General features: G+C 43.6%; 1 protein-coding gene across 2 annotated transcripts in view; it reads left to right on the top strand.

The window, feature by feature from the left end:
- LOC137301564 (transmembrane protein 107-like) overlaps nucleotides 1-24,833 on the top strand; it is a 103,959-nt gene that overhangs the window by 52,919 nt on the left and 26,207 nt on the right. For both annotated transcript variants that reach the window (XM_067971120.1, XM_067971121.1), the window contains exon 4: nucleotides 4,518-4,618. In XM_067971120.1, coding sequence (XP_067827221.1) covers nucleotides 4,518-4,618 — 101 coding nt within the window. The remainder of the gene's footprint in view (nucleotides 1-4,517; nucleotides 4,619-24,833) is intronic.

The following is a 24,833-nucleotide window of genomic DNA, read 5'->3' as shown; positions in this document are numbered from 1 at the left end:
CTAAAAAAAGTCAATATGAGGGACAAAGAGAGAGTATGAGAATAGATTAGCAGCTAACATAAAAGGGAATCCAAAAGTCTTAAAAATATAAATAGTAAAAGGGTAGTCAAAGGAAGGGTGGGACTGATTAAGGCAAAAAAGGGAGATCTTCTTGTGGAGGCAGAGGACATGGCTGAGCTACTAAATGAATGCTGCCATTGTAGTGAAGGAGGAGGTATTAGCGATATTGGAAAGGTTGAAAATAGATAAATGGGACATAAGAACATAAGAAATAGGAGCAAGAGTAGGCCATTCGGCTCCTTGAGCCTGTGCCACCATTCAATAAGATCATGGCTGATCTTTGACCTCAACTCCACTTTCCCGCCCGATCCCCATATCCGTTGATTCCCTTAGGGTCCAAAAATCTAGCGATCCCAGCATTGAATATACTCAATGACTGAGCTTCCACAGCCCTCAGGGGTAGAGAATCTAAAGATTTACAACACTCTCAATAAATAAATTCCTCCTCATCTCAGTCCTAAACGTCTGACCCCTTATCCTGAGACTATTCCCCCTAGTTCTAGACTCTCCAGCCAGGGGAAACAACCTCTCAGCATCAACCCTGTTAAGCCCTCTCAGAATCTTATATGTTTCAATGAGATCACCTCTCATTCTTCTAAACCCGAGAGAGTATAGGCCCATTCTACTCAATCTCTCCGCATAGGACAACACTATCATCCCAGGAATCAATTTAATGAACCTTTGTTGCACCGCCTCTAAGACAAGTATATCCTTCCTTAGATAAGGAGACCAAAACTGTACACAATACTCCAGGTGTAGTCTCACCAAAACCCTGTACAATTGCAGCAAGACCTCCTTACTCTTGTATTCCAACCCCCTTGCAATTTAGGCCAACATACCATTTGCCTTCCTAATTGCTTGCTGTACCTGCATGTTAACTTTCTGTGTTTTGTGTATAAATCCCTGTGAACACCAACATTTAATTGTTTCTTACCATTTAAAAAACATTCTGTTTTTCTATCCTTCCTACCAAAGTGAATAACCTCACATTTCCCCACATTATACTCCATCTGCCACCTTGGCCACTCACTTAACCTGTCTATATTCCCTTGGCAGGCTCATTGTGTCCTCCTCACAGCTTACTTTCACACCTAGCTTTGTATCGCCAGCAAATTTGGATACATTATACTTGGTCCCTCCATCTAAGTCATTAATATAGATTGTAAATAGCTGAGGCCCCAGCACTGATCCTTGCGGTACCCCACTAGTTACAACCTGCCAACCTGTAAATGATCTGTTTCTTCCTACTCTGTTTTCTATCCGTTAACCAATCCTCTATTCATGCTAATAAATTACCCCTAACACCATGAACCCTAATCTCGTGTAACAACCTTTTGTGTGGCACTTATCGAATGCCTTTTGAAAATCCAAATATACTACATCCGCTGGTTCTCCTTTATTTACCGTGCTAGTTACATCCTCAAAAAACTCTAATAGGTTTGTCAAACACGATTTCCCTTTCATAAAACTGTGTTGACTCTGCCTAATCATATTATGATTTTCTAAGTGCCCTGTTACCACTTCCTTAATAATAGATTCCAGCATTTTCCTGACGACTGATGTCCGGCTAACTGGCCTGTAGTTCCCTGTTTTCTCTCTCCCTCCTTTCTTGAATAGCGGGGTTACATCTGCTACTTTCCAATCCACTAGGACCATTCTAGAATCTAGGAAACCAATGCATCCACTATCTCTGCAGCCACCTCTTTTAGAACCCTAGGATGTCGGCTATCAGGTCCTGGGGATTTGTCGGCTTTTAGTCCCATTAATTTCTCCAGTACTGTCTCTACTAATATTTGATACTTTAAGTTCCTCACTCTCGTTCCCCACTATTTCTGGTATGTTTTTTGTGTCTTCTATGGTGAAGACAGATACAAAATATTTGTTTAACGTCTCTGCCATTTCCTTATTCCCCATTATAATTTCTCCTGTCTCTGCCTCTAAGGGACCCACGTTTACTTTCGCTGCTCTCTTCCTTTTTACATACTTGTAGAAGCTCTTATAATATTTCTTGCTAGCTTACTCGCTCATTCTATTTTCTCCCTCTTTATCAATTTTTTGGTCATCATTTGCTGGATCTCCCAATCCTCAGGCTTACTACTTTTCTTGGCAACATTATAAGCCTCTTCTTTTAATCTAATACTGTCTTTAACTTCTTTAGTTCGCCACGGATGGATCACTTTTCCTGTGGAGTTTTTATTCCTCAATGGAATGTATATTCGTTGAGAATTATGAATCAATTCTTTTAATGTTCACCATTGCCTATCTACCATCATATCTTTTAATCTAATTTCCCAATCTAGCTTAGCCAACTCGCCCCTCATACCTATGTAATTGGCTTTGTTTAAGTTTAAGACTCTAGTTTCGGACTTAAGTTCGTCACTCTCGAACTCAATATGAAATTCTGTCATATTATGATCGCTCTGCCCCAGAGGATCCCTTACTATGAGATTGCTAATTCACCCAGTCTCATTACACAAGACAAGATCTAAAATAGCATGTTCCCTGGTTGGTTCCACAACGTATTGTTCTAGGAAACTGTCTCGAATGCATACTGCAATAAGGTACTCAAAAGATTGGCAGTACTCAAAGTAGAAAAGTCATCCGGTCCGGATGGGATGCATCCTAGGTTACTAAGGGAAGTAAGGGTGGAAATTGTGGAGGTTCTGGCCACAATCTTTCAATTCTCCTTAGATATGGGGACGGAGTCGGAAGACTGGAGGATTGCAAATGTTACACCCCTCTTCAAAAAATGGGAGAAGGATAAACCTGGCAATTACAGTCCAGTCAGCCTAACATTGGGCGGTGGGGAATCTTAGAGACAATAATCTGGGACAAAATGAATTGGCAATTGCAAATGTATAGGCTAATAAATGAAAGTCAGCACAGGAAAATCGCATTTGACTAATTTGATTGAGTTGTTTGATGAAGTAATGCAGAGAGTTGATGATGGATGTGCTGTTCATGATGTGTATAAGGACTTTCAAAGGCATTTGATAAAGTACCACATAACTGACGAATCAGCAAAATTAAAGCCCCTCGGATTAAAGGGACAGTGGCAGCGTGGATGCAAAATTGGCTAGGGGACGGAAAGCAGAGAGTAGTGGTGAACGGTTGTTTTTCAGATTGGAGGGAAGTATACAGTGGTGTTCCCCAGGGATCAGTATTAGGGACACTGCTCTTTTTGATTATATATTAATGACCTGGACTTGGCTATAGAGGGTATAATTTCAAAGTTTGCAGATGACATCAAACTCAGAAATGTAGTAAATAATGCGGAGGATAGTAACAGACTTCAGGAGGAAATAGACTGGTGAAATGGCAGACACATGGCAGATGAAATTTAATGCAGAGAAGTTTGAAGTGATGCATTTTGATAGGAAGAATGAGGAGAGGCAATATGAACTGAATGGTACAATTTTAAAGAGGGTGCAGGAAAAAAAGATACCTGGGGATATATGTACACAAATCTTTGACGGTGGCAGGAGAAGTTGAGAAGGCTGTTTAAAAAGCACATGGGATCCTGGGCTTTATTAATAGAGGCATAGAGTACAAAAGCAAGGAAGTTATGCTAAACCTTTATAAAACACTGGTTAGGCCTAATCTGGAGTATTGTGTTCAATTCTGGGCACCACACTTTAGGAAGGATGTGAAGGCCTTAGAGAGGGTGCAGAAGAGATTCACGAGAGTGGTACCAGGGACTTCAGTTATGTGGAGAGACTGGGGAAGCTGGGGTCATTCTCCTTAGAGCAGAGAAGGTTAAGGGGAGATTTGATGGAGGTGTTCAAGATCGTGAAAGGTTTTAATAGGGTAAATAAGGAGAAACTGTTTCCAGTGGCAGAAGGGTCGGTAACCAGAAGATTTAAAGTGATTGGCAAGAGAGCCAGAGACGACGTGAGGAAACATTTTTTACGCAGCGAGTTGTAATGATCTGGAATGCTCTAAAGTAGATTCAATAGTAACTTTCAAAAGGGAAATGGATAAATACTTGAAGGGGAAAAATAACGGGGTTATGGGGATAGAGCATGGGAATGGGATTAATTGGATAGCTCTTTCAAGGCACGATGGTCCGAATGGCTTCCTTCTGTGCTGTACCTACTATGTTACGATGATATTCTCTGGAGATGAGAAGGGTAAGGAATCATTGGATCTTGGTGCAGATAAGGAAGGATTCCAAAATAATCTAAAAGTTAGAACTATACCAGTTAAAATTGGATCTTCATACAAATTGAATACACTGTACTGGGAAATTAAATGCAGAATCAATTGAGGTGTTAAAAGGGGAGAGAAGTATTTAGAAAATAAGCGTGTTAAGTAATATGGAGACAGGGTGGGGAATTAACATTAAAAAGATAGGGACTGGTATATCTGGTTCCATTCTTCCCTCTGGAAGTCTGCGCATGAGAAGTCAATGGTTTCTCTTGATAGTCTGCTGATTGTTGTCCTTTGCTTCCTCCCAGATTAATCGTGGCATTGTCGGTGACTCTGGGCATGTTTCTAATTGAGCTGCTGGGCTTCTTCTCTGGAGTCTCCATGTTCAACAGCACTCAGAACCTCATTTGTATCCTTCAGACAGTCACACAGTGCTTAAAGTCAAACCATCATCTTACTACCTGAGACCAGGTCTCTGAACGACAGGCGTCTCCTGTAGCTTTTCCATCACTGAGCTGTACCTTGCCAGTGATTAGAGGAGCTATAGAATGTGGTTAAATTATGCTACAGATGTCGGTTTAAACATTTGGTGAATTTATTGTGAGCTTTTATCTTCCCTGTGTTTCGCTAAAGTTACAGTTTTAATTTTATCCTGTGATATTCGAAGAGGTGAGTTTCAGGAAGGTTGAGACTCATTTTGTAGACTTGGGGTACTGACCTCAGTTTCCATCTTGAGCTGACAGCAGACACAGAGCCAGAGTCCACAATCAAAGAATCATTGACTTGGGCACAGGGTTGGCAAAACTTGAAGGAAATGTTTGTAAAGTTCTGAGGGTGGAAATTGGTATGTGTTCTGCCTGGTTTTTTTTAGTGTAAAGCGGGCGCAAAGCACACCGATGTGTCAGTGGGACGACCTGCACCCAACCTGTGCAGGTGTTGGTTCCACTGCCAAATTCATGCGGCCCATCTTTTAGGTGTCCCAGCAGATGCCTGAAACAGGCGTTGGGCTCCTTGACTATGTAACACCTGTTAAAAGGACCCCTTTGACAAATTGGTCACCTTATGAGTGGGGCAGGCTGTCTGGCTAGAAATTCCTTTAGGCTGTTTTTAATGCGGTAAATGGGAACGATCCCCACAGCCAAAGAAATTGTTCCTTGGGCCTCATCGAAATATTCAGGACAAGCTGTCTCCAGAGGAAGCTTGCCCGATCGAAGCATTCAATTTGTATGAGGTGCAGAAGAACAGAGGGACCTTGGAGTGCATGCCCACAGATCCCTGAAGGTAGCAGGACACGTAGATAAGGTGGTTAAGAAGGCATATGGAATGCTTTCCTTTATTAGCCGAGGCATAGAATATAAGAGCAGGGAAGTTATGCTAGAACTGTTTGAAACACTAGTTAGGCCACAACTTGAATTCTGCATACAGTTCTCGTCACATTACAGGAAAGATGTGATTGCACTAGAGAGGGTACAGAGGAGATTTACAAGGATGTTGCCAGGACTGGAGAATTTTAGCTATGAGGAAAGATTGGATAGGCTGGGGTTGTTTTCATTGGAACAGAGGAGGCTGAGGGGAGATTTAATTGAGGTGTACAAAATTATGAGGGGCCTAGATAGAGTGGATAGGAAGGACCTATTTCCTTTAGCAGAGAGGTCAATAAGCAGGAGACATAGATTTAAAGTAATTGGTCAAAGGATTAGAGGGGAGCTGAGGAGAAATTTTTCCTCCCAGAGTCTGGAACTCACTGCCTGAAAGAATGGTAGAGGCAGAAATCCTGATCACATTTAAAAAGTTCTTGCATGTGCATTTGAAGTGTTATAACCTACAAGGCTACGGACCAAGAGCTGGAAGGTGGGATTCGGCTGGATAACTGTTTCTCGGCTAGCACGGACACGATGGGCCGAATGGCCTCCTTCTGTGCCATAAATTTCTGCTTCTGTGAATTTCAGGCCACCTGCCTGACCGACAGTGGCCCTTTAGTAAGTTCCAGGAGAGGAGAGGGCTGATAGCCAGAGGGAGGCACTCCTACTCCTGGCTCCAGAGAATTGTTTAAAGAATGCCACTTATCGTTGTGGTGCGGCCGCCGGCTAGGCCACATCCACATCCCGAAAACCTTTGGGTTGGACATTTTTCTGGTGTCCATGGGGAGCAGGACGTTGCGCCCTGAAATTGGTCCTTTCTGCACCTGTTTTATGCCCAAAAATAGGCCCAGTGAAGGCCAACTGCTTCCATTGCTGTGCCTATTGTCATTCAGAACCCAGCTATTTGAGGCACAGTGTGCCTTTGCCACTCAGTAGTCAGTCCCTCATGATACAGTACTGTGTTACATAGTGACTGAATCAGCCCCCTGGAATATAACAGGTGGCTCGCCAATGTGTGGAGGGGCACTATAAAGAAACAAGGTAGTGAAGGGCCAGAATATCACCACTCTCAACTATAACTTTTTACAAGTGATTCTTAGCGTCATGTGGTAGCAATTTTTGTGTCACCACTGAAGTATACATTACAAATAGATTTTATTCAGATTATATAAACATTTTTCTATTTGTAATATAGTAAAGAGGCAACTTTCCTCTGCTTTACACCAAGGAAAGCCTGTATCCTAGGTGCAAAGCAGAGGAAAAACGAGCAGCGACCTGTTACGCTGAGTCTTCACCCCCCTTTCTATACTTTCAGGGTTTCCTCTGAGGATAGGCTGGCTGCATCTCTGGAGCTAGTGCCTGGGAAGTCTGTTATTTTTTTTCTACGTGCCACTGGCATGATGCTCTGAAGGGGAAAGCTGGAGCCCTGGCATGTGTTACTAAACTGATATGACAGCTGCTTCAGACAGGTCAATTCCAACCATCTCCATTCCATTAGGCCATGCATTTGTATCCCCACTAATCATTGGAGGGGGGGTGGGAGCTGATTCGGAATCCAGTTAAGCTGCCACATGCACCATTGATATCTGCAATAAACAAAAAGCTCCCTTGATGTTGCTGCAAATTAGGGCTGTGGACTTTATAGTCACACCTATCATTGCTACACATCTTCGGAGACTGACTTCAGGTGTGATATTCCAAGAATATTCTTTATAGGCAAGTAGCCATGGGTTCTGGGTCCTGTCACTCCAAAGATGAGGGCAGCATTCTCCTCCTGCACATAGAGCAGGAGTCCCCTGGGGCCATCTCCCTCTCAAACAGATATACCACTTTGGATACTGTTGGGGGAGATGGCTTATCAGGGGAAAGCAGCAAGAGCCAAGCTTGTGGCACCACGAGTGGCTCAGCTGCACAGGAGGGGAGGAGGAAGAGTGGCAGGGCTATAGTGATGGGATTCAATTGTAAGGGGAACAGATAGGCATTTCTGTGGCCGCAAACGTGACTCCAGGATGGTATGTTGCCTCCCTGGTGCTAGGGTCAAGAAAGTTGCGGAGCGGCTGCAGGACATTCTGGAGGGGGAGGGTGAACAGCCAGTAGTCGTGGTCCATATCGGTACCAACGACATAGGTAAAAAAAAGGGATGAGGTCCTGCAAGGTGAATTTAAGGAGTTAGGAGATAAATTAAAAAGCAGGACTTCAAAGGTAGTGATCTCAGGATTACTACCAGTGCCACATGCTAGTGAGTATAGGAACAGGAGAATAGACCGGATGAATGCGTGGCTGCAGGAATGGTGTAGGAGGGAGGGATTTAGATTCCTGGGACATTGGGACTGGTTCTGGGGAAGGTGGGACCTGTACAAGCGGGACGGGTTACACCCGATCAGGACCAGGACCAATGTCCTTGCGGGAATGTTTGCTAGTGCTGTTGGGGAAGCTTTAAACTTGAGTGGCAGGGGGATGGGAACCTTAGCGGGGAGTCAGAAAGGAGTAAAGTTGAGAGCAGCAAGAGAGGGGAAGACCCAGGGGAAATTTACAATACAAATAGTACAAACAGTTGTTCAAGAACAAGTGAAAGGGAAAAGTGTAGAGCAGCAGAAAGAAAGTGTACTTTAGACACTACAGATAAAGTGAAAACTAGAAGGCATAAGGCGATTAACCCAGCATCAAAGCTGAAGGTCAGGCTAGGGTGTGTGGCCCAACTAAGAGTTCTATATACAAATGCATGGAGTATAAGGAATAAATTAAATGAACTACAGGTTCAAATTCAAACTTTATAGTTAAGTTACGAAAAAGAGGGTGATCAGGAGCAGTGTTGGCCCCTTAAAAACTGAAAGTGGGGATATTGTCATTGACAATGGGGAAATGGCGAACCTGTTGAACAATTACTTTGCGTCAGTATTTACAGTAGAAAAAGAGGATAGCATGCCGGAAATCCAAGAAAACTAATATTGAATCGGGGACTCGATAAAATTAACATAAGTAAAGCAACAGTAATGAAGAAAATAATAGCACTAAAGAGTGACAAATCCCCAGGACCAGATGGTTTCCATCCCAGGGTTTTAAAGGAAGTAGGTGAGCACATTGCAGATGCCCTAACTATAATCTTTCAAAGTTCTCTAGATTCAGGAACTGTCCCTCTAGATTGGAAAATTGCACATGTCACTCCGCTTTTTAAGAAAGGAGAGAGAGGGAAACCAGGGAATTATAGAAGTTTACAACATGGAAACAGGCCCTTCGGCCCAACATGTCCATTACAGACCAGTTAGTCTAACATCTGTTGTGGGGAAAATGCTGGAGTCTATAATTAAGGATAGGGTGACTGAACACCTCGAGAATTTTCAGTTAATCAGAGAGAGCCAGCATGGATTTGTGAAAGGTAGGTCGTGCCTGACAAACCTGATTGAATTTTTTGAAGAGGTGACTAAAGGAGTGGACAGGGGAATGTCAATGGATGTTATTTATATGGACTTCCAGAAGGCATTTGATAAGGTCCCACATAAGAGACTGTTAGCTAAGTTAGAAGCCCATGGAATCGAGGGAAAAGTACGGACTTGGTTAGGAAATTGGCTGAGCGAAAGTCGACAGGGAGTAGGGATAATGGGTCGGTACTCACATTGGCAGGATGTGACTAGTGGAGTCCCGCAGGGATCTGTCTTGGGGCCTCAATTATTCACAATATTTATTAACGACTTAGATGAAGGCATAGAAAGTCTCATATCTAAGTTTGCCGATGACACAAAGATTGGTGGCATTGTAAGCAGTGTAGATGAAAACATAAAATTACAAAGGGATATTGATAGATGAGGTGAATGGGCAAAACTGTGGCAAATGGAATTCAATGTAGACAAATGTGAAGTCATCCACTTTGGATCAAAAAAGGTTAGAACAGGGTACTTTCTCAATGGTAAAAAGTTAAAAACAGTGGATGTCCAAAGGGACTTAGGGGTTCAGGTACATAGATCAGTGAAGTGTCATGAACAGGTGCAGAAAATAATCAATACGGCCAATGGAATGCTGGTCTTTATATCTAGAGGACTAGAGTACAAGGGGGCAGAAGTTATGCTGCAGCTATACAAAACCCTGGTTAGACCACACCTGGAGTACTGTGAGCAGTTCTGGGCACCGCACCTTCGGAAGGACATATTGGCTTTTGAGGGAGTGCAGCGTAGGTTTGCTAGAATGATACCCGGACTTCAAGGGTTAAGTTACGAGGAGAGATTACACAATTGGGGTTGTATTCTCTAGAGTTTAGAAGGTTAAGGGGTGATCTGATCGAAGTTTATAAGATATTAAGGGGAACGGATAGGGTGGATAGAGAGAAACTATTTCCTCTGGTTGGGGATTCTAGGAGTAGGGGGCACAGTCTAAAAATTAGAGCCAGACCTTTCAGGAACGAGATTGGAAAACATTTCTATACACAAAGGGTGGTAGAAGTTTGGAACTCTCTTCCGCAAACGGCAATTGATACTAGCTCAATTGCTAAATTTAAATCTGAGATAGATAGCTTTTTGGCAATCAAACGTATTAAGGGATATGGGCCAAAGACGGGTATGTGGAGTTAGATCACAGATCAGCCATGATCTTATCAAATGGTGGAGCAGGCACGAGGGGCTGAATGGCCTACTCCTGTTCCTATGTTCCGATATCCTCACCCACTTCCCATTCCTTCAGCTCCCCTGCTCTTTGTTAATCACCCAGTGCCACATCCTCACTAACGATATCCTTTTCTTCCTCTCATGGAAGAACTTCCATTCTCTCTCACCTCCCCCTCACAACCATTATCCTCCTTTTCTTAGTTGTCTGCCCCTATCGCTATGGTAGATCTACAAAATAAGAAATGTACAAGCTAAGAATGGATGAGCATTACTGCCTTAGGATTAAGGAGTCAGGAGGGAGTAGAAACTTGTGGCTGTGTGGTGTTTCACAATGTTGCCAAGATGACTGTGTAGGTGTGCAGACACTAACCTGGCACTGTCATTATGCCTTCAAGCTCACCATCGAGGCATCGTTGGCAAGAGCAGAGTACCTCCCCAGCCGTTCCATGGCCTGCTGCTCATAGGGTTTTAGTGCCCTGCCTCTTATGGGCACTGTGTGCAAGTAGGAAGAACGAGGATAGGCAATATAAACTAGAGGGCACAATTCTAAAAGGGGTAAAGGAGCAGAGAGATCTGGGGGTATATGTGCACAAATTGTTGAAGGTGGCAGGGCAGGTTAAAAAAGCATGTGGGATCCTGAGCTTTATAAATAGAGTACAAAAGTATGGAAGTCATGATGAACCTTTATAAATTACTGGTTGGGCCACAACTGGAGTATTGTGTCCAGTTCTGGGCACCGCACTTTAAGAAAGATGTGAAGGCCTTCGAAAGCGTGCAGAAGAGATTTACTCAAATGATTCCAGGGATGAGGGACTTTAGTTAAGTGGATAGACTGGAGAAGCTGGGATTCTTCTCCTTGGAACAGAGACGGTTGTGATGAGATTTGATCGAGGTATTCAAAATCATGAAGGGTCTAGACAGAGTAGATAGAGAGAAAATGTTCCTATTGGCGGAAGGGTCAAAGACCAGAGGACGTAGATTTAAGGTGATTGGCAGAAGAATCATAGGTGACATGAGGAAAAACTTTTTTACACAGCGAGTGGTTAGGATCTGGAATGCACTGCCCGAGGGAGTGATGGAGGCAGATTCAATCATGGCCTTCAAAAGGGAACTGGATAAGTACTTGAAAGGAAAACATTTGCAGGGATACGGGGAAAGGGTGGGGGAGTGGGACTAACTGGATTGTTCCTGCATAGAGCCGACATGGACTCCTTCTGTGCTGTAACCTTTCATTGATTCTATGAAGAGGCCAGAATTGGAGGAGTGCAGAGATCTGAGGGTTGCAGGACTGGAGGAGGTTATAGAGATAAAGAGGAATGAGGCCATGGAGGGATTTGAAAACCAGGATGAGAATTTTAAAATTGAGGCGTTGCCGGATTAGGAGCGAATGTAGGTCAGTGAGCTCAGGGGTGATGGGAGAATGGGACTTGGTGCGAGTTAGGATACAGGCAGTAGAGTTTTGGAAGAGCTGAAGTTTATGGAGGGTGGGAGGCCAGCCAAGAGAGCATTGGAATAGTCAAGTCTGGAGGTAACAAAGGCATGGATAAGGGTTTCAGCAGCAAATGAGCTGAGGCAGGGGCGGAGACGGGTGATGTTACGGAGATGGAAGTAGGTGGTCTTGGTGATCGAACGGATATGGGGTCGGAAGCTCAGCTCGGTCAAATAGGACCAAGGTTGTGAACGGCCTGGTTCAGCCTCAGACAGTAGCCCGGGAGAGGGATGGAGTGGGTGGCTAGGGAACGGAGTTTGTGACGGGGACCAAAGACAATGGCTTCAGTCTTCCCAATATTGAATTGGAGGAAATTTCTGCTCATCCAATACTAAATGTTGGACAAATCAGAGGCAGTGAAAGGTTCGAGAGAGGTGGTGGTGAGGTAGAACTGGATGTCGTTAGCGTACATGCGTAACTTGACGTCATGTTTTCGGATGATGTCGCCGAGGAGCAGTATGTAGATGAGAAATAGAAGGGGGCCAAGGACAGATCCTTGGGGGACTCCAGAGTTAACAGTGCAGGAGCGGGAAGAGAAGCCATTGCAGGTGATTCTCTGGCTACGAGTGGATAAATAGGAATGGAACCAGGTGAGGGCAGTCCCACCCAGCTGGACAATGGAGGAGAGGCGTTGGAGGAGAATGGTGTGGTCAACCATGTCAAAGAAGGTTCACTCGGTAGTAGGTCTGTGGAATTTGCTGCCCCAGGAAGCTGTGGAAGCTACATCATTAAATAAATTTAAAACAGAAATCGACAGTTTCCTAGAAGTAAAGGGAATTAGAGGTTACGGGGAGCGGGCAGGAAATTAGATTTGAGATTAGGATCAGATCAGCCATGATCTTATTGAATGGCGGAGCAGGCTCGAGGGGCCGATTGGCCTACTCCTGCTCCTATTTCTTATGTTCTTATGTAAAGGCTGCAGACAGGTCGAGAAGGATGAGGAGAGATAGTTTACCACAGTCACAGCCACATAGGATGTTATTTGTAGCTTTGATAAGACATATTTTCTTGTGGTTCATCTGATAGCGACCAAACAGCCTTTCTCTCTCATTTGCTCAGTCTCATCCCAAGCATTTGGATGTTGCAGGAGATGACAGGAAGATATAAACAGACTGTGAGAGTGGACTGATAAGTAACAGCTGCAGTTTAATGCAGAAAAATGAGGTAATTCATTTTAGAAACAAGCATTACAAATAGAAATATGTTTTAAATGGTATCAATACATTTAAAGCAAAGGGACCTAGAGGTGTGCAGATACATAAATCCTTAAAAGTGGGTGGACAGGTAAAAAATGCCATTAAAGCAACAATTGGATCTTTGGGGTTTATATTGAGAGCGATTGGGGGGAGAAAAAGCAGAGCTCATGATGACAGTACAAAGGCCGCATGGACTGCAGTTTTGGGCCCTACCTATGGGAAGGATATAATAGCCCTGGAGAGAGTGCAATGCAGATTTATCATGATGATCACAAAATAATAACATTTTATAGCACAGAAGAAGTCCAATTGGCCCATTGTGCCTGTGCCAGCTGTCTAAAATCTTTACACTAAGTCCCATTCCCCTGCCCTTCCCTTATGATGAAAGAAAGACTTGCTCGTACTCTTTTAAAAAAAAAGTCTTCAAATATTCATCCACTTCCCTTTTAACAAATTTATATGTTGCCGGACAAGTTGAGAAGGCTGTTAAAAAAGCATATGGGATCCTTGCCTTTATAAACAGAGGCACAGAGTACAAAAGCAAGGAAGTTATGTTGAACCTTTATAAAACACTGGTGAGGCCTCAGTGTTCAATTCTGGGCACTGCACTTTAGGAAAGAGAGGGTGCAGAAGAGGTTTACTCGAATGGTACCAGGGATTGAGGGACTTCATGTGGAGAGACTGGAGAAGCTGGGGTTGTCCTCAGAGCAAAGAAGGTTAAAGGAGATTCACAGAGGTGTTCAAAATTATGAGGGGTTTTGATAGAGTAAATAAGAAACTGATTCCAGTGGCAGAAGGGTCCGTAACCAGAGGACACAGATTTTATGTATTTGGGAAAAGAACCAGAGGGGGAATGAGGAGAAATTTTTTACGCAGCGAGTTGTGATGATCTGGAATGCACTGCCTGAAAGGGCAGTGGAAACAGATTCAGTAATAACTTTCAAAAGGGAATTGGATAAATACTTAAAGGGGGAAAATTTGCTGGACTATAGAACGTAGGAACAGGAGTAGGCCATTCAGCCCCTCGTGCCTTTTGGGGAAAGGGTAGGGGAGTGGACTAATTGGATAGCTCTTTCAAAGAGCCGGCACAGGGACGATGGGCCAAATGGCCTCCTTCTGTGCTGTATCATTCTTTGATTCTATAATGCATTCTGCTTTCATTGCTATTTCTGGTAAGATGGTCCATGTCCCAAAAATCCTCTGTGTAAGAAAAATAATTAATCTCCTAACCTCTTCCTTTGCTTTTTTGGCAGTGATCTTAAATTTATGCTCCTTAGCTACTGATTCACTATGGATGAGGGATCTGAGTTATGATAAAAGGCTACAGTTGTATTCTCTTGAACTGAGAAGATTGAGCGGATATTTGATAAGAGGTGATCAAAATGATAAAAGGACTAGACATAAAATCAAAGAAAAGAAAAAGAGGAAGACTTGCAATTTACATAACACCTTTCATGACCTCAGGACATCCCAAAGTGCTTTACAGCCAATACAATACTTTTTTTAGGGCAATCACTGTTGTAATGCAAGGTCCAACAATGTGATAATGACCAAATATTCTGTAGTAGTAACGTTGGTTAGAACCATTGAAAAGATACAGCACAGAAGGGGGCCATTCGGCCCATCGTGTCCGCGCTAGCTCGAAGAACAAAAGGTGCCATTCTAATCCCACCTTCCAGCACCCGGTCCGTAGCCCTGCAGCTTACAGCACTTTAGGTGCAGGTCCAGGTACTTTTAAAAAGAGTTGAGGGTCCCTGCCTCTACCACCAATTCGGGCAGCGAATTCCATACACCCACCACCCCTTGTACTCTAGTCCTCTAGATATAAAGGCCAGCATTCCATTAGCCTTATTGATTATTTTCTGCACCTGTTCATGACACTTCAATGATCTATGTGCCTGAACCCCGAAGTCCCTTTGGACATCCACAGTTTTTAACTTTTTACCATTGAGAAAGTACCCTGTTCTATCCTTTTTTGATCCAAAGTGGATGACTTCACATTTGTCTACATTGAATTCCATTTGCCACAATTTTGCCCATTCACCTAATCTGTCAATATCCCTTTGTAATTTTATGTTTTCATCGACACTGCTTACAATGCCACCAATCTTTGTGTCATCGGCAAACTTAGATATGAGACTTTCTATGCCTTCATCTAAGGCGTTAATAAATATTGTGAATAATTGAGGCCCCAAGACAGATCCCTGCGGGACTCCACTAGTCACATCCTGCCAATGTGAGTACCTACCCATTATCCCTACTCTCTGTCGCGTTTCGCTCAGCCAATTTCCTAACCAAGTCCGTACTTTTCCCTCGATTCCATGGGCTTCTAACTTAGCTAACAGTCTCTTATGTGGGACCTTATCAAATGCCTTCTGGAAGTCCATGTAAATAACATCCATTGACATTCCCCTGTCCACTCCTTTAGTCACCTCTTCAAAAAATTCAATCAGGTTTGTCAGGCACGACCGACCTTTCACAAATCCATGCTGGCTCTCCCTGATCAACTGAAAATTCTCGAGGTGTTCAGTCACCCTATCCTTAATTATAGACTCCAGCAATTTCTCCACAACAGATGTTAGGCTAACTGGTCTATAATTCCCCGGTTTCCCTCTCTCTCCTTTCTTAAAAAGCGGAGTGACATGTGCAATTTTCCAATCTAGAGGGACAGTTCCTGAATCTAGAGAACTTTGAAAGATTATAGTTAGGGCATCTGCAATGTGCTCACCTACTTCCTTTAAAACCCTGGGATGGAAACCATCTGGTCCTGGGGATTTGTCACTCTTTAGTGCTATTATTTTCTTCATTACTGTTGCTTTACTTATGTTAATTTTATCGAGTCCCTGTCCCCGATTCAATATTAGTTTTCTTGGGATTTCCGGCATGCTATCCTCTTTTTCTACTGTAAATACTGACGCAAAGTAATCGTTCAACATGTCCGCCATTTCCCCATTGTCAATGACAATATCCCCACTTTCAGTTTTTAAGGGGCCAACACTGCTCCTGACCACCCTCTTTTTCCGAATATAACTATAAAAGTTCTTGGTATTGGTTTTGATATACCTTGCAAGTTTCTTTTCTTACTCTCTATATAGCTCTTACTATCTGTTTTGTGACCCTTTGTTGATCTTTGTTTCTTTCCCATTCGCCAGGATCTGTGCCATTTTTTGCCTTTTTGTATGCCCTTTCCTTATGTCTTATACTGTCCCTTACCTCTTTCGTTGTCCATGGCTGTTTTTTTTGGCAAGTAGAGTTCTTGCCCCTCAGGGGTATAAACCGATTCTGTACCTCGTTAAATGTTTCTTTAAACATTTCCCACTGATCATCAGTCGTTTTACCCATTAACAGATTTGCCCAGTTTACTGTGGACAGTCTCTGTCTCATCCCATTGAAGTCGGCCTTACCTAAGTCTAGAATCTTAGCAGCAGTGGAGAGTATTCCATCACACTCCTGACTTGTGTGGAGTGGGACTGTAGGAGTACCTGAGGGGGTGTGGAGGAGGATCGGAGGGGAGGGGGACCGGAGGAGGATCGGAGGGGAGGGGGACCGGAGGAGGATCGGAGGGGAGGGGGACCGGAGGAGGAGCGGAGGGGAGGGGGACCGGAGGAGGAGCGGAGGGGAGGGGGACCGGAGGAGGAGCGGAGGGGAGGGGGACCGGAGGAGGATCGGAGGGGAGGGGGACCGGAGGAGGATCGGAGGGGAGGGGGACCGGAGGAGGAGCGGAGGGGAGGGGGGCCGGAGGAGGATCGGAGGGGAGGGGGGCCGGAGGAGGATCGGAGGGTAGAGGACCGGTGGAGGATCGGAGGGGAGGGGGATCGGAGAGGAGAGGGACTGTAAAAGGATCGGAGGGGAGGGGAAGGGGACTGGAGGAGTAATGGAGGGGAGGGGGACTGGAGGAGGATCGGAGGGGAGGGGAAGCGGACTGGAGGAATACCTGAGAGAGTGTGGAGTGGGAGTGTAAGAGTACCTGAGGGGGGTGAAGAGGAACCAGTACTGGAAATAAATATACAAAAGGATGCAATGAAAATGTTAATGGGAGTAAAAATAGAAAAGTTACCTGATCCAGATGGTATGCAGCCCAGAACACAGTGTTTAGAGATGAATTTACAGAAGCAAAAACCATAATTTTCCAAAAATCTTTGCAAGCAGTTATTGTACCAAAAGATTGGAAGATAGCAAATGTTACATCCCTGTTCAAGAAAGAGACAAACCAAGGACCAACTCAATGCCAATTTTAGCATTGTTGGAAAATTGGGCTGGAAGGTCACATGAGCTAAATTACATCCTGCAGTGCTGTAATCTGTGTGATTCAGGACTTCTAATCGAGACAGCCTTTAATGAATTCCAGGAGCAGTAATCCACAGATAACTTGCAGAAAGTGACACTAATATATTCTGCAAGATGTTGTCCATTACCCAGTGAGCCTCTTTGTTCTGGGTAGCTGCTAGCTGACACAATGTGGGGACAATGCAGAAGTCAACTCGGTCATCTGAAAGAGGGGTCGTCCTGTGGAGGAAACCTTGATGGAAAGTTTTCATACAGAAAAGCCATTTTGAATATGTATCATGTAATGTTTCTATGTGTTTTTGTTGGAAACTATTAGCAGTACCTTCTCAGGTTATAGTTGAGGGGTCAAAGACAGAATCTATTTGGTTAGAATTAAGGAACAATAGAGGAGCTACGACACTACTGGGTGTATACTATAGGCCACAAAATAATTGGAAGGAGATAGAGGAGAAAATTTGCAGGCAAAGTACAAAAAGATGCAAGAACTATAGAGTAGACCCCCAAATAGTCAACGGGAAATTGAGGAGCAAATATGTAAGGAGATTACAGACAGCTGCAAGAAAAATAGGGTGGTAATAGTAGGGGACTTTAACTTTCCCAACATTGACTGGGACAGCCATAGCATTAGGGGCTTGGCTGGAGAGAAATTTGTTGAGTGTATTCAGGAGGAATTTCTCATTCAGTATGTGGATAGCCCGACTAGAGAGGGGGCAAAACTTGACCTCCTCTTGGGAAATAAGGAAGGGCAGGTGACAGAAGTGTTAGTGAGGGATCACTTTGGGACCAGTGATCAAATTTCCATTAGTTTTAAGATAGCTATGGAGAAGGATAGGTCTGGCCCAAAAGTTAAAATTCTAAATTGGGGAAAGGCCAATTTTGATGGTATTAGACAGGAACTTTCAGAAGTTGATTGGGAGAGTCTGTTGGCAGGCAAAGGGACGTCTGGTAAGTGGGAGGCTTTCAAAAGTGTGTTAACCAGGGTTCAGGGTAAGCACATTCCTTATAAAGTGAAGGGCAAGGCTGGTAGAAGTAGGGAACCTTGGATGACTCGGGAGATTGAGGCACTAGTCAAAAATAAGAAGGAGGCATATGACATGCATAGGCAGCTGGGATCAAGTGGATCCCTTGAAGAGTATAGAGATTGCCGGAGTAGAGTTAAGAGAGAAATCAGGAGGGCAAAAAGGGGACATGAGATTGCTTTGGCAGATAAGGTAAAGGAGAATCCAAAGAGCTTCTACAAATACATAAAGGGCAAAAGAGTAACTAGGGAGAGAGTAGGGCCTCTTAAGGATCAACAAGGTCATCTATGTGCAGAACCACAAGAGATGGGTGAGATCCTGAATGAATATTTCACATCGGTATTTACGGTTGAGAAAGGCATGGATGTTAGGGAACTTGGGGAAATAAATAGTGATGTCTTGAGGAGTGTACATATTACAGAGAGGGAGGTGCTGGAAGTCATAACGCGCATCAAGGTGGATAAATCTCCGGGACCTGATGAAATGTATCCCAGGACGTTATGGGAGGTTAGGGAGGAAATTGCGGGTCCCCTAGCAGAGATATTTGAATCATCCACCGCTACAGATGATGTGCCTGAAGATTGGAGGGTAGCAAATGTTGTGCCTTTGTTTAAGAAGGGCGGCAGGGAAAAGCCTGGGAACTACAGACCGGTGAGCCTGACATCTGTTGTGGGTAAGTTGTTAGAGGGTATTCTGAGGGACAGGATCTACAGGCATTTGGAGAGGCAGGGACTAATTAGGAACAGTCAGCATGGTTTTGTGAGAGGAAAATCATGTCTCACGAATTTGATTGAGTTTTTTGAAGGGGTAACCAAGAAGATGGATGAGGGCTGTGCAGTGGACGTGGTCTACATGGACTTCAGCAAAGCCTTTGACAAGGTACCGCATGGTAGGTTGTTACATAAGGTTAAATCTCATGGGATCCAAGGTGAGGTAGCCAATTGGATACAAAATTGGCTTGACGACAGAAGACAGAGGGTGGTTGTAGAGGGTTGTTTTTCAAACTGGATGCCTGTGTCCAGCGGTGTGCCTCAGGGATCGGTGCTGGGTCCGCTGTTATTTGTTATTTATATTAATGATTTGGATGAGAATTTAGGAGGCATGGTTAGTAAGTTTGCAGATGACACCAAGATTGGTGGCATTGTGGACAGTGAAGAAGGTTATCTAGGATTGCAACGGGATCTTGATAAATTGGGCCAGTGGGCCGATGAATGGCAGATGGAGTTTAATTTAGATAAATGTGAGGTGATGCATTTTGGTAGATCGAATCGGGCCAGGACCTACTCCGTTAATGGTAGGGCGTTGGGGAGAGTTATAGAACAAAGAGATCTAGGAGTACAGGTTCATAGCTCCTTGAAAGTGGAGTCACAGGTGGATAGGGTGGTGAAGAAGGCATTCGGCATGCTTGGTTTCATTGGTCAGAACATTGAATGCAGGAGTTGGGATGTCTTGTTGAAGTTGTACAGGGCATTGGTGAGGCCACACTTGGAATACTGTGTACAGTTCTGGTCACCCTATTATAGAAAGGATATTCTTAAACTAGAAAGAGTGCAGAAAAGATTTACTAGGATGCTACCGGGACTTGATGGTTTGACTTATAGGGAGAGGTTAGACAGACTGGGACTTTTTTCCCTGGAGAGTAGGAGGTTAAGGGGTGATCTTATAGAAGTCTATAAAATAATGAGGGGCATAGATAAGGTCGATAGTCAAAATCTTTTCCCAAAGGTAGGGGAGTCTATAACGAGGGGGCATAGATTTAAGGTGAGAGGGGAGAGATACAAAAGGGTCCAGAGGGGCAATTTTTTCACTCAAAGGGTGGTGAGTGTCTGGAACGAGCTGCCAGAGGCAGCAGTAGAGGCGGGTACAATTTTGTCTTTTAAAAAGCATTTGGACAGTTACATGGGTAAGATGGGTATTGAGGGATATGGGCCAAGTGCAGGAAATTGGGACTAGCTTAGTGGTATAAACTGGGCGACATGGACATGTTGGGCCGAAGGGCCTGTTTCCATGTTGTAACTTCTATGATTCTATGATTCCAGTGATAATGGGGGACTTCAATTATCACAATATAGACTGGGACAGTAAAAGTGTAAAGGGCAAAGAGGAGGAGGAATTCCTGAAATATGTTCAAGAGAACTTTCTGGAACAGGGTGTTTCCAGCTCAACTGGAAAGGAAGCAGTGCTGGATCTAGTTCTGGGGAAGGAAGTGGGGCAATTGCAGCCTGTTTCAGTGGGGGAGCATTTGGGGAACAGTGATCATAATATCATTAGGTTTAGAATAGTTGTGGAAAGGGACAAGGAAAAATCAAATGTGAAAATACTTACCTGGAGGAGGGCAAATTTCAGTGAGTTAAAAATGGATCTTGCACAGTTGGATTGGAATCACAAATTGGTGGGCAGAACAGTAATTGAACAATGGGAGGCCGTCAAAGAGGAGTTGATTCGGGTTCCTACGTGGGGGAAAAGAAGGGCATCCAAAGCTAGAGCTCCCTGGATGACTAAAGATATAGAGATTAAAATGAAACAGAATAAGAAGGCTTATGATGAATGTAAGGTTCAAAATACAGTAGAGAACCAGGCTGAATACAGAAGTACAGAGAAGATCCAAAAAAACAAATAAGGGGCAAAGAGAGAGTCTGAGAATAGATTAGTGGCTAATATAAAAGGGAACCCAAAAGTCTTTCTTAAACATGTAAATAGTAAAACGGTAGACAAAGGAAGGGTGGGACTGATTAGGGACAAAAAAGATCTTCCTGTGGAGGGAGAGGGTATGGCTGAGGCACTAAATGAATACTTCGCATCCGTCTTCACTAGAAAAGAGGATGCTGCCATCGTAACAGTAAAGATCATAAGACCATAAGAAATAGGAGCAGGAATAGGCCATTTGGCCCCTCGAGCCTGCTCCGCCATTTAATGAGATCATGACTGATCTGATTTTGACCTCAACTCCACTTTCCCGCCCTTTCCGCATATCCTTTGACTCCCTTGCTGATCAAAAATTTGTCTAACTCAGCCTCCACAGCTTTTTAGGGTAAAGAATTCCAAAGATTCATGACCCTCTGAGAGAAGAAATTCCTCCTCATTTCCGTCTTAAGTGACCCCTTATTCTGAGACTATGCCCCCTAGTTTTAGATTCCCCCACGAGGGGTAACATCCTCTCGGCATCTACCCTATCGAGTCCCCTCAGAATCTTGTATGTTTTAATAAGATCTCCTCTCATTCTTCTAAACTCCAATGAATATAGACCCAACCTGTTCAATCTTTCCTCATAAGACAACCCTTCCATACCCAGAATTAACCTAGTGAACCTTCTCTGAACTGCCTCCAATGCAAGTATGTCCTTCCTTAAATAAGGGCACCAGAACTGTACGCAGTACTCCAGGTGTGGCCTCACCAGCACCCTGTACAGTTGTCGCATGACTTCCTGCTTTTATACTCCATCCCCCTAGAAATAAAGGCCAATATTCCGTTTGCCTTCCGGATTACCTGCTGCACCTGATTGTTGACTTTTTGTGTTTCATGTACGAGGACACCCAGATCCCTCTGTACCGCAGCATATTGTAGTATTTCTCCGTTCAAATAATATTTTGCTTTTTTATTTTTCCTCCCAAAGTGGATGACTTCACATTTTCCCACATTATATTCCATCTGCCAAATTTTTGCCCATTCGCTTATCCTGTCAATATCCCTTTGCAGACACTTTGTGTCCTCATTGCAACTTGCTTTTCCACCTATCTTTGTATCATCAGCAAATTTGGCCACAAGACACTCTGTTCCTTCATCCAAGTCATTGATATATATTGTAAATAGTTGAGGCCCCAGCACTGAGCCCTGCGGCACCCCACTAGTTACAGATTGCCATTTTGAAAATGACCCTTTTATCCTGACTCTTTGTTTTCTGTTAGTTAACCAATCCTCTATCCATGCCAGTATATTACCCCCAATACCATGAGCTCTTATCTTGTGCAGTAATCTTTTATGAGGCACCTTATCAAATGCCTTTTGGAAATCCAAATATACTGCATCCATTGGTTCCCCTTTATCCACCCTGCCCATTACTTCCTCAAAGAACTCTAATAAATTTGTCAGGCATGATTTCCACTTCATAAAACCATGTTGACTCTCCTTGATTGTATTATGAGTCTCCAAATGTCCTGCTATTACTTCCTTAATGATGGATTCTAGCATTTTCCCAATGACAGATGTTAGGCTAACTGGTCTGTAGTTACCTACTTTCTGTCTCACTCCCTTCTTGAAAAGGGGTGTTACGTTTGCGGTTTTCCAATCCGCTGGGACCTTTCCAGAATCTGGTGAATTCTGAAAGATTACAACCAATGCATCCACTATCTCTGTAGCCACTTCCTTTAAGACCCTCGGATGCAAGCCATCAGGTCCAGGGGACTTGTCAGCCTTTAGACCCATTAGTTTACCTTGTACTTTTTCTCTAGTGATAGTGATTGTTTTTAATTCCTCCCTCCCCTTTGCCCCTTGATTTTCCACTATTATTGGTACATTATTAATGTCTTCTACTGTGAAGACAGATACAAAATATCTGTTGAATTCCTCTGCCATTTTCTTGTTTTCCATTATTATTTCCCCAGTCTCATCCTCTAAGGGACCAATGTTTGCTTTAGCTACCCTCTTCCTTTTTATATACTTGTAGAAGCTTTTACTGTCAGTTTTTATATTTCTTGCTTGTTTACTCTAGTTTAAAGCCTTCTCTACCGCCCTAGTTATTTGGTTTGCCAGAACACTGGTCCCAGCATGGTTCAGGTGAAGCCTGTCCCAACGGAACAGCTCCCTCTTTCCCCAGTACTGGTGCCAGTGCCCCATGAATCGAAACCCACTCCTCTCATACCAATCTTTGAGCCACGCATTCATCTCTCTGATCTGATTTACCCTGTGCCAATTTGCTCGTGGCTCAGGTAATAATCCTTTGTGGTTCTGCTTTTTAATTTAGTCCCTAGCTGCTCAAACTCACTCAGCAGAACCTCTTGGTCCTACCTATGTCGTTGGTACCTACGTGCACCACGACAACTGGATCCTCCCCCTCCCACTCCAAGTTTCTCTCCAACCCTTGATATATATTTATGACCTGGACTTGGGTGTAGAGAGTATAATTTCAAAGTTTGCAGATGACACGAAACTTGGAAATGTAGTAAACTACAAGGAGGATAGTAACAGACTTCAGGAGGACATAGACTGGTGGAATGCGCAGACACATGGCAGATGAAATTTAATGCAGAGAAGTGTGAAGAGATGCATTTTGGTAGGAAGAATGAGGAGGGGCAATATAAACTAAATGGCACAATTTTAAAGGGGGTGCATTAACAGAGAGACCTGGGAGTGCACATACACAAATCTTTGACGGTGGCAGGACAAGTTGAGAAGGCCGTTAAAAAAAGCATATGAGATCCTTGGCTTTAGTAATAGACTTCCTCCTTCCTCAGGTGGTGTGGAAGGAGGAAGCCTCCGAAAGCTTGTGGAATTTAAAATAAATTTGTTGGACTATAACTTGGTGTTGTAAAATTGTTTACAATTGTCAACCCCAGTCCATCACCGGCATCTCCACATCATCTTTAGTAATAGAGGCATAGAGTACAAAAGCAAGGAAGTTATGCTGAACCTTTACTAATCACTGGTTCGGCCTCAGCTAGAGTACTGTGTTTAATTCTGGGCACCACACTTTAGGAAGGATGTGAAGGCCTTAGAGAGGGTGCAGAAGAGATTTACTAGAATGGTACCAGGAATGAGGGACTTCAGTTATGTGGAGAGTCTGGAGAAGCTGGGGTTGTTCTCCTTAGAACAGAGAAGGTTAAGGGGAAATTTGATAGAAGTGTTCAAAACCATGATCGGTTTTAAAAGGGTAAATAAGGAGAAACTGATTCCAGTGGCAGAAGGGTCGGTAACCAGAGGACACAGATTTAAGGTGATCGGCAAAAGAGCCAGAAACGACAAGAAGAAACATTTTTTTACGCAGTGAGTTGTTATGATCTGGAATGCACTGCCTGAAAGGGCGGTGGAAGCAGATTCAATAATAACTTTCAAAAGGGAATTGGATAAATACTTGAAGGGAAAATATTTACACGGCGATGGAGAAAAAGAAGGGAAATGAGACTAATTGGAAAACTCTTTCAAAGAGCTGGCACAGGCACGATGGGCCGAATGACCTCCTCCTGTGCTGTGCCTACTATGAAACTATGATACTATATACCAAAACAAGATAGCTGAAGGCATTTTCAGAAAAGAACGATTTCATTGGTTCCCCTGCTTGTTTTAGTGGTAGCTATTTGCTGCCTGATTCTTTATTCATGTTATTTTAATACCTTCTTGCACCTTGTGCATTAGTACGTTCTCCACCTGTTGTGTTGTGCTTTGTTGCTTTTTTAATGAATATATATTGTTTGAGCCAATTTAGTGCGAGTGTGACATCACTTTCTCCCGCGTGGGAGTGTGACATTTTTAATTTGTGACTGGTACACACCAGACCTGACCTTTTATCTGTATTAGACAGCTTTTAGTGTTATTGAAACAAACAGAATGATAATTCCCCAGTATATAAAAGATATGAATGAGTTTTTAAGCCAATAGCAGGCATACTGTATTGGGGTGATTGAAGCCTGGGGAGGCAGGCTGCAATTATATCTGAGGAGTGTTGGTTATTTGCCTCTTTCCTA

Source organism: Heptranchias perlo, chromosome 33 (assembly GCF_035084215.1).
Source record: "Heptranchias perlo isolate sHepPer1 chromosome 33, sHepPer1.hap1, whole genome shotgun sequence".
NCBI lineage: Eukaryota > Metazoa > Chordata > Chondrichthyes > Hexanchiformes > Hexanchidae > Heptranchias > Heptranchias perlo.
The sequence above is the reverse complement of the archived record's forward strand: the minus strand, read 5'-3'. Positions and strand labels throughout refer to the sequence as shown.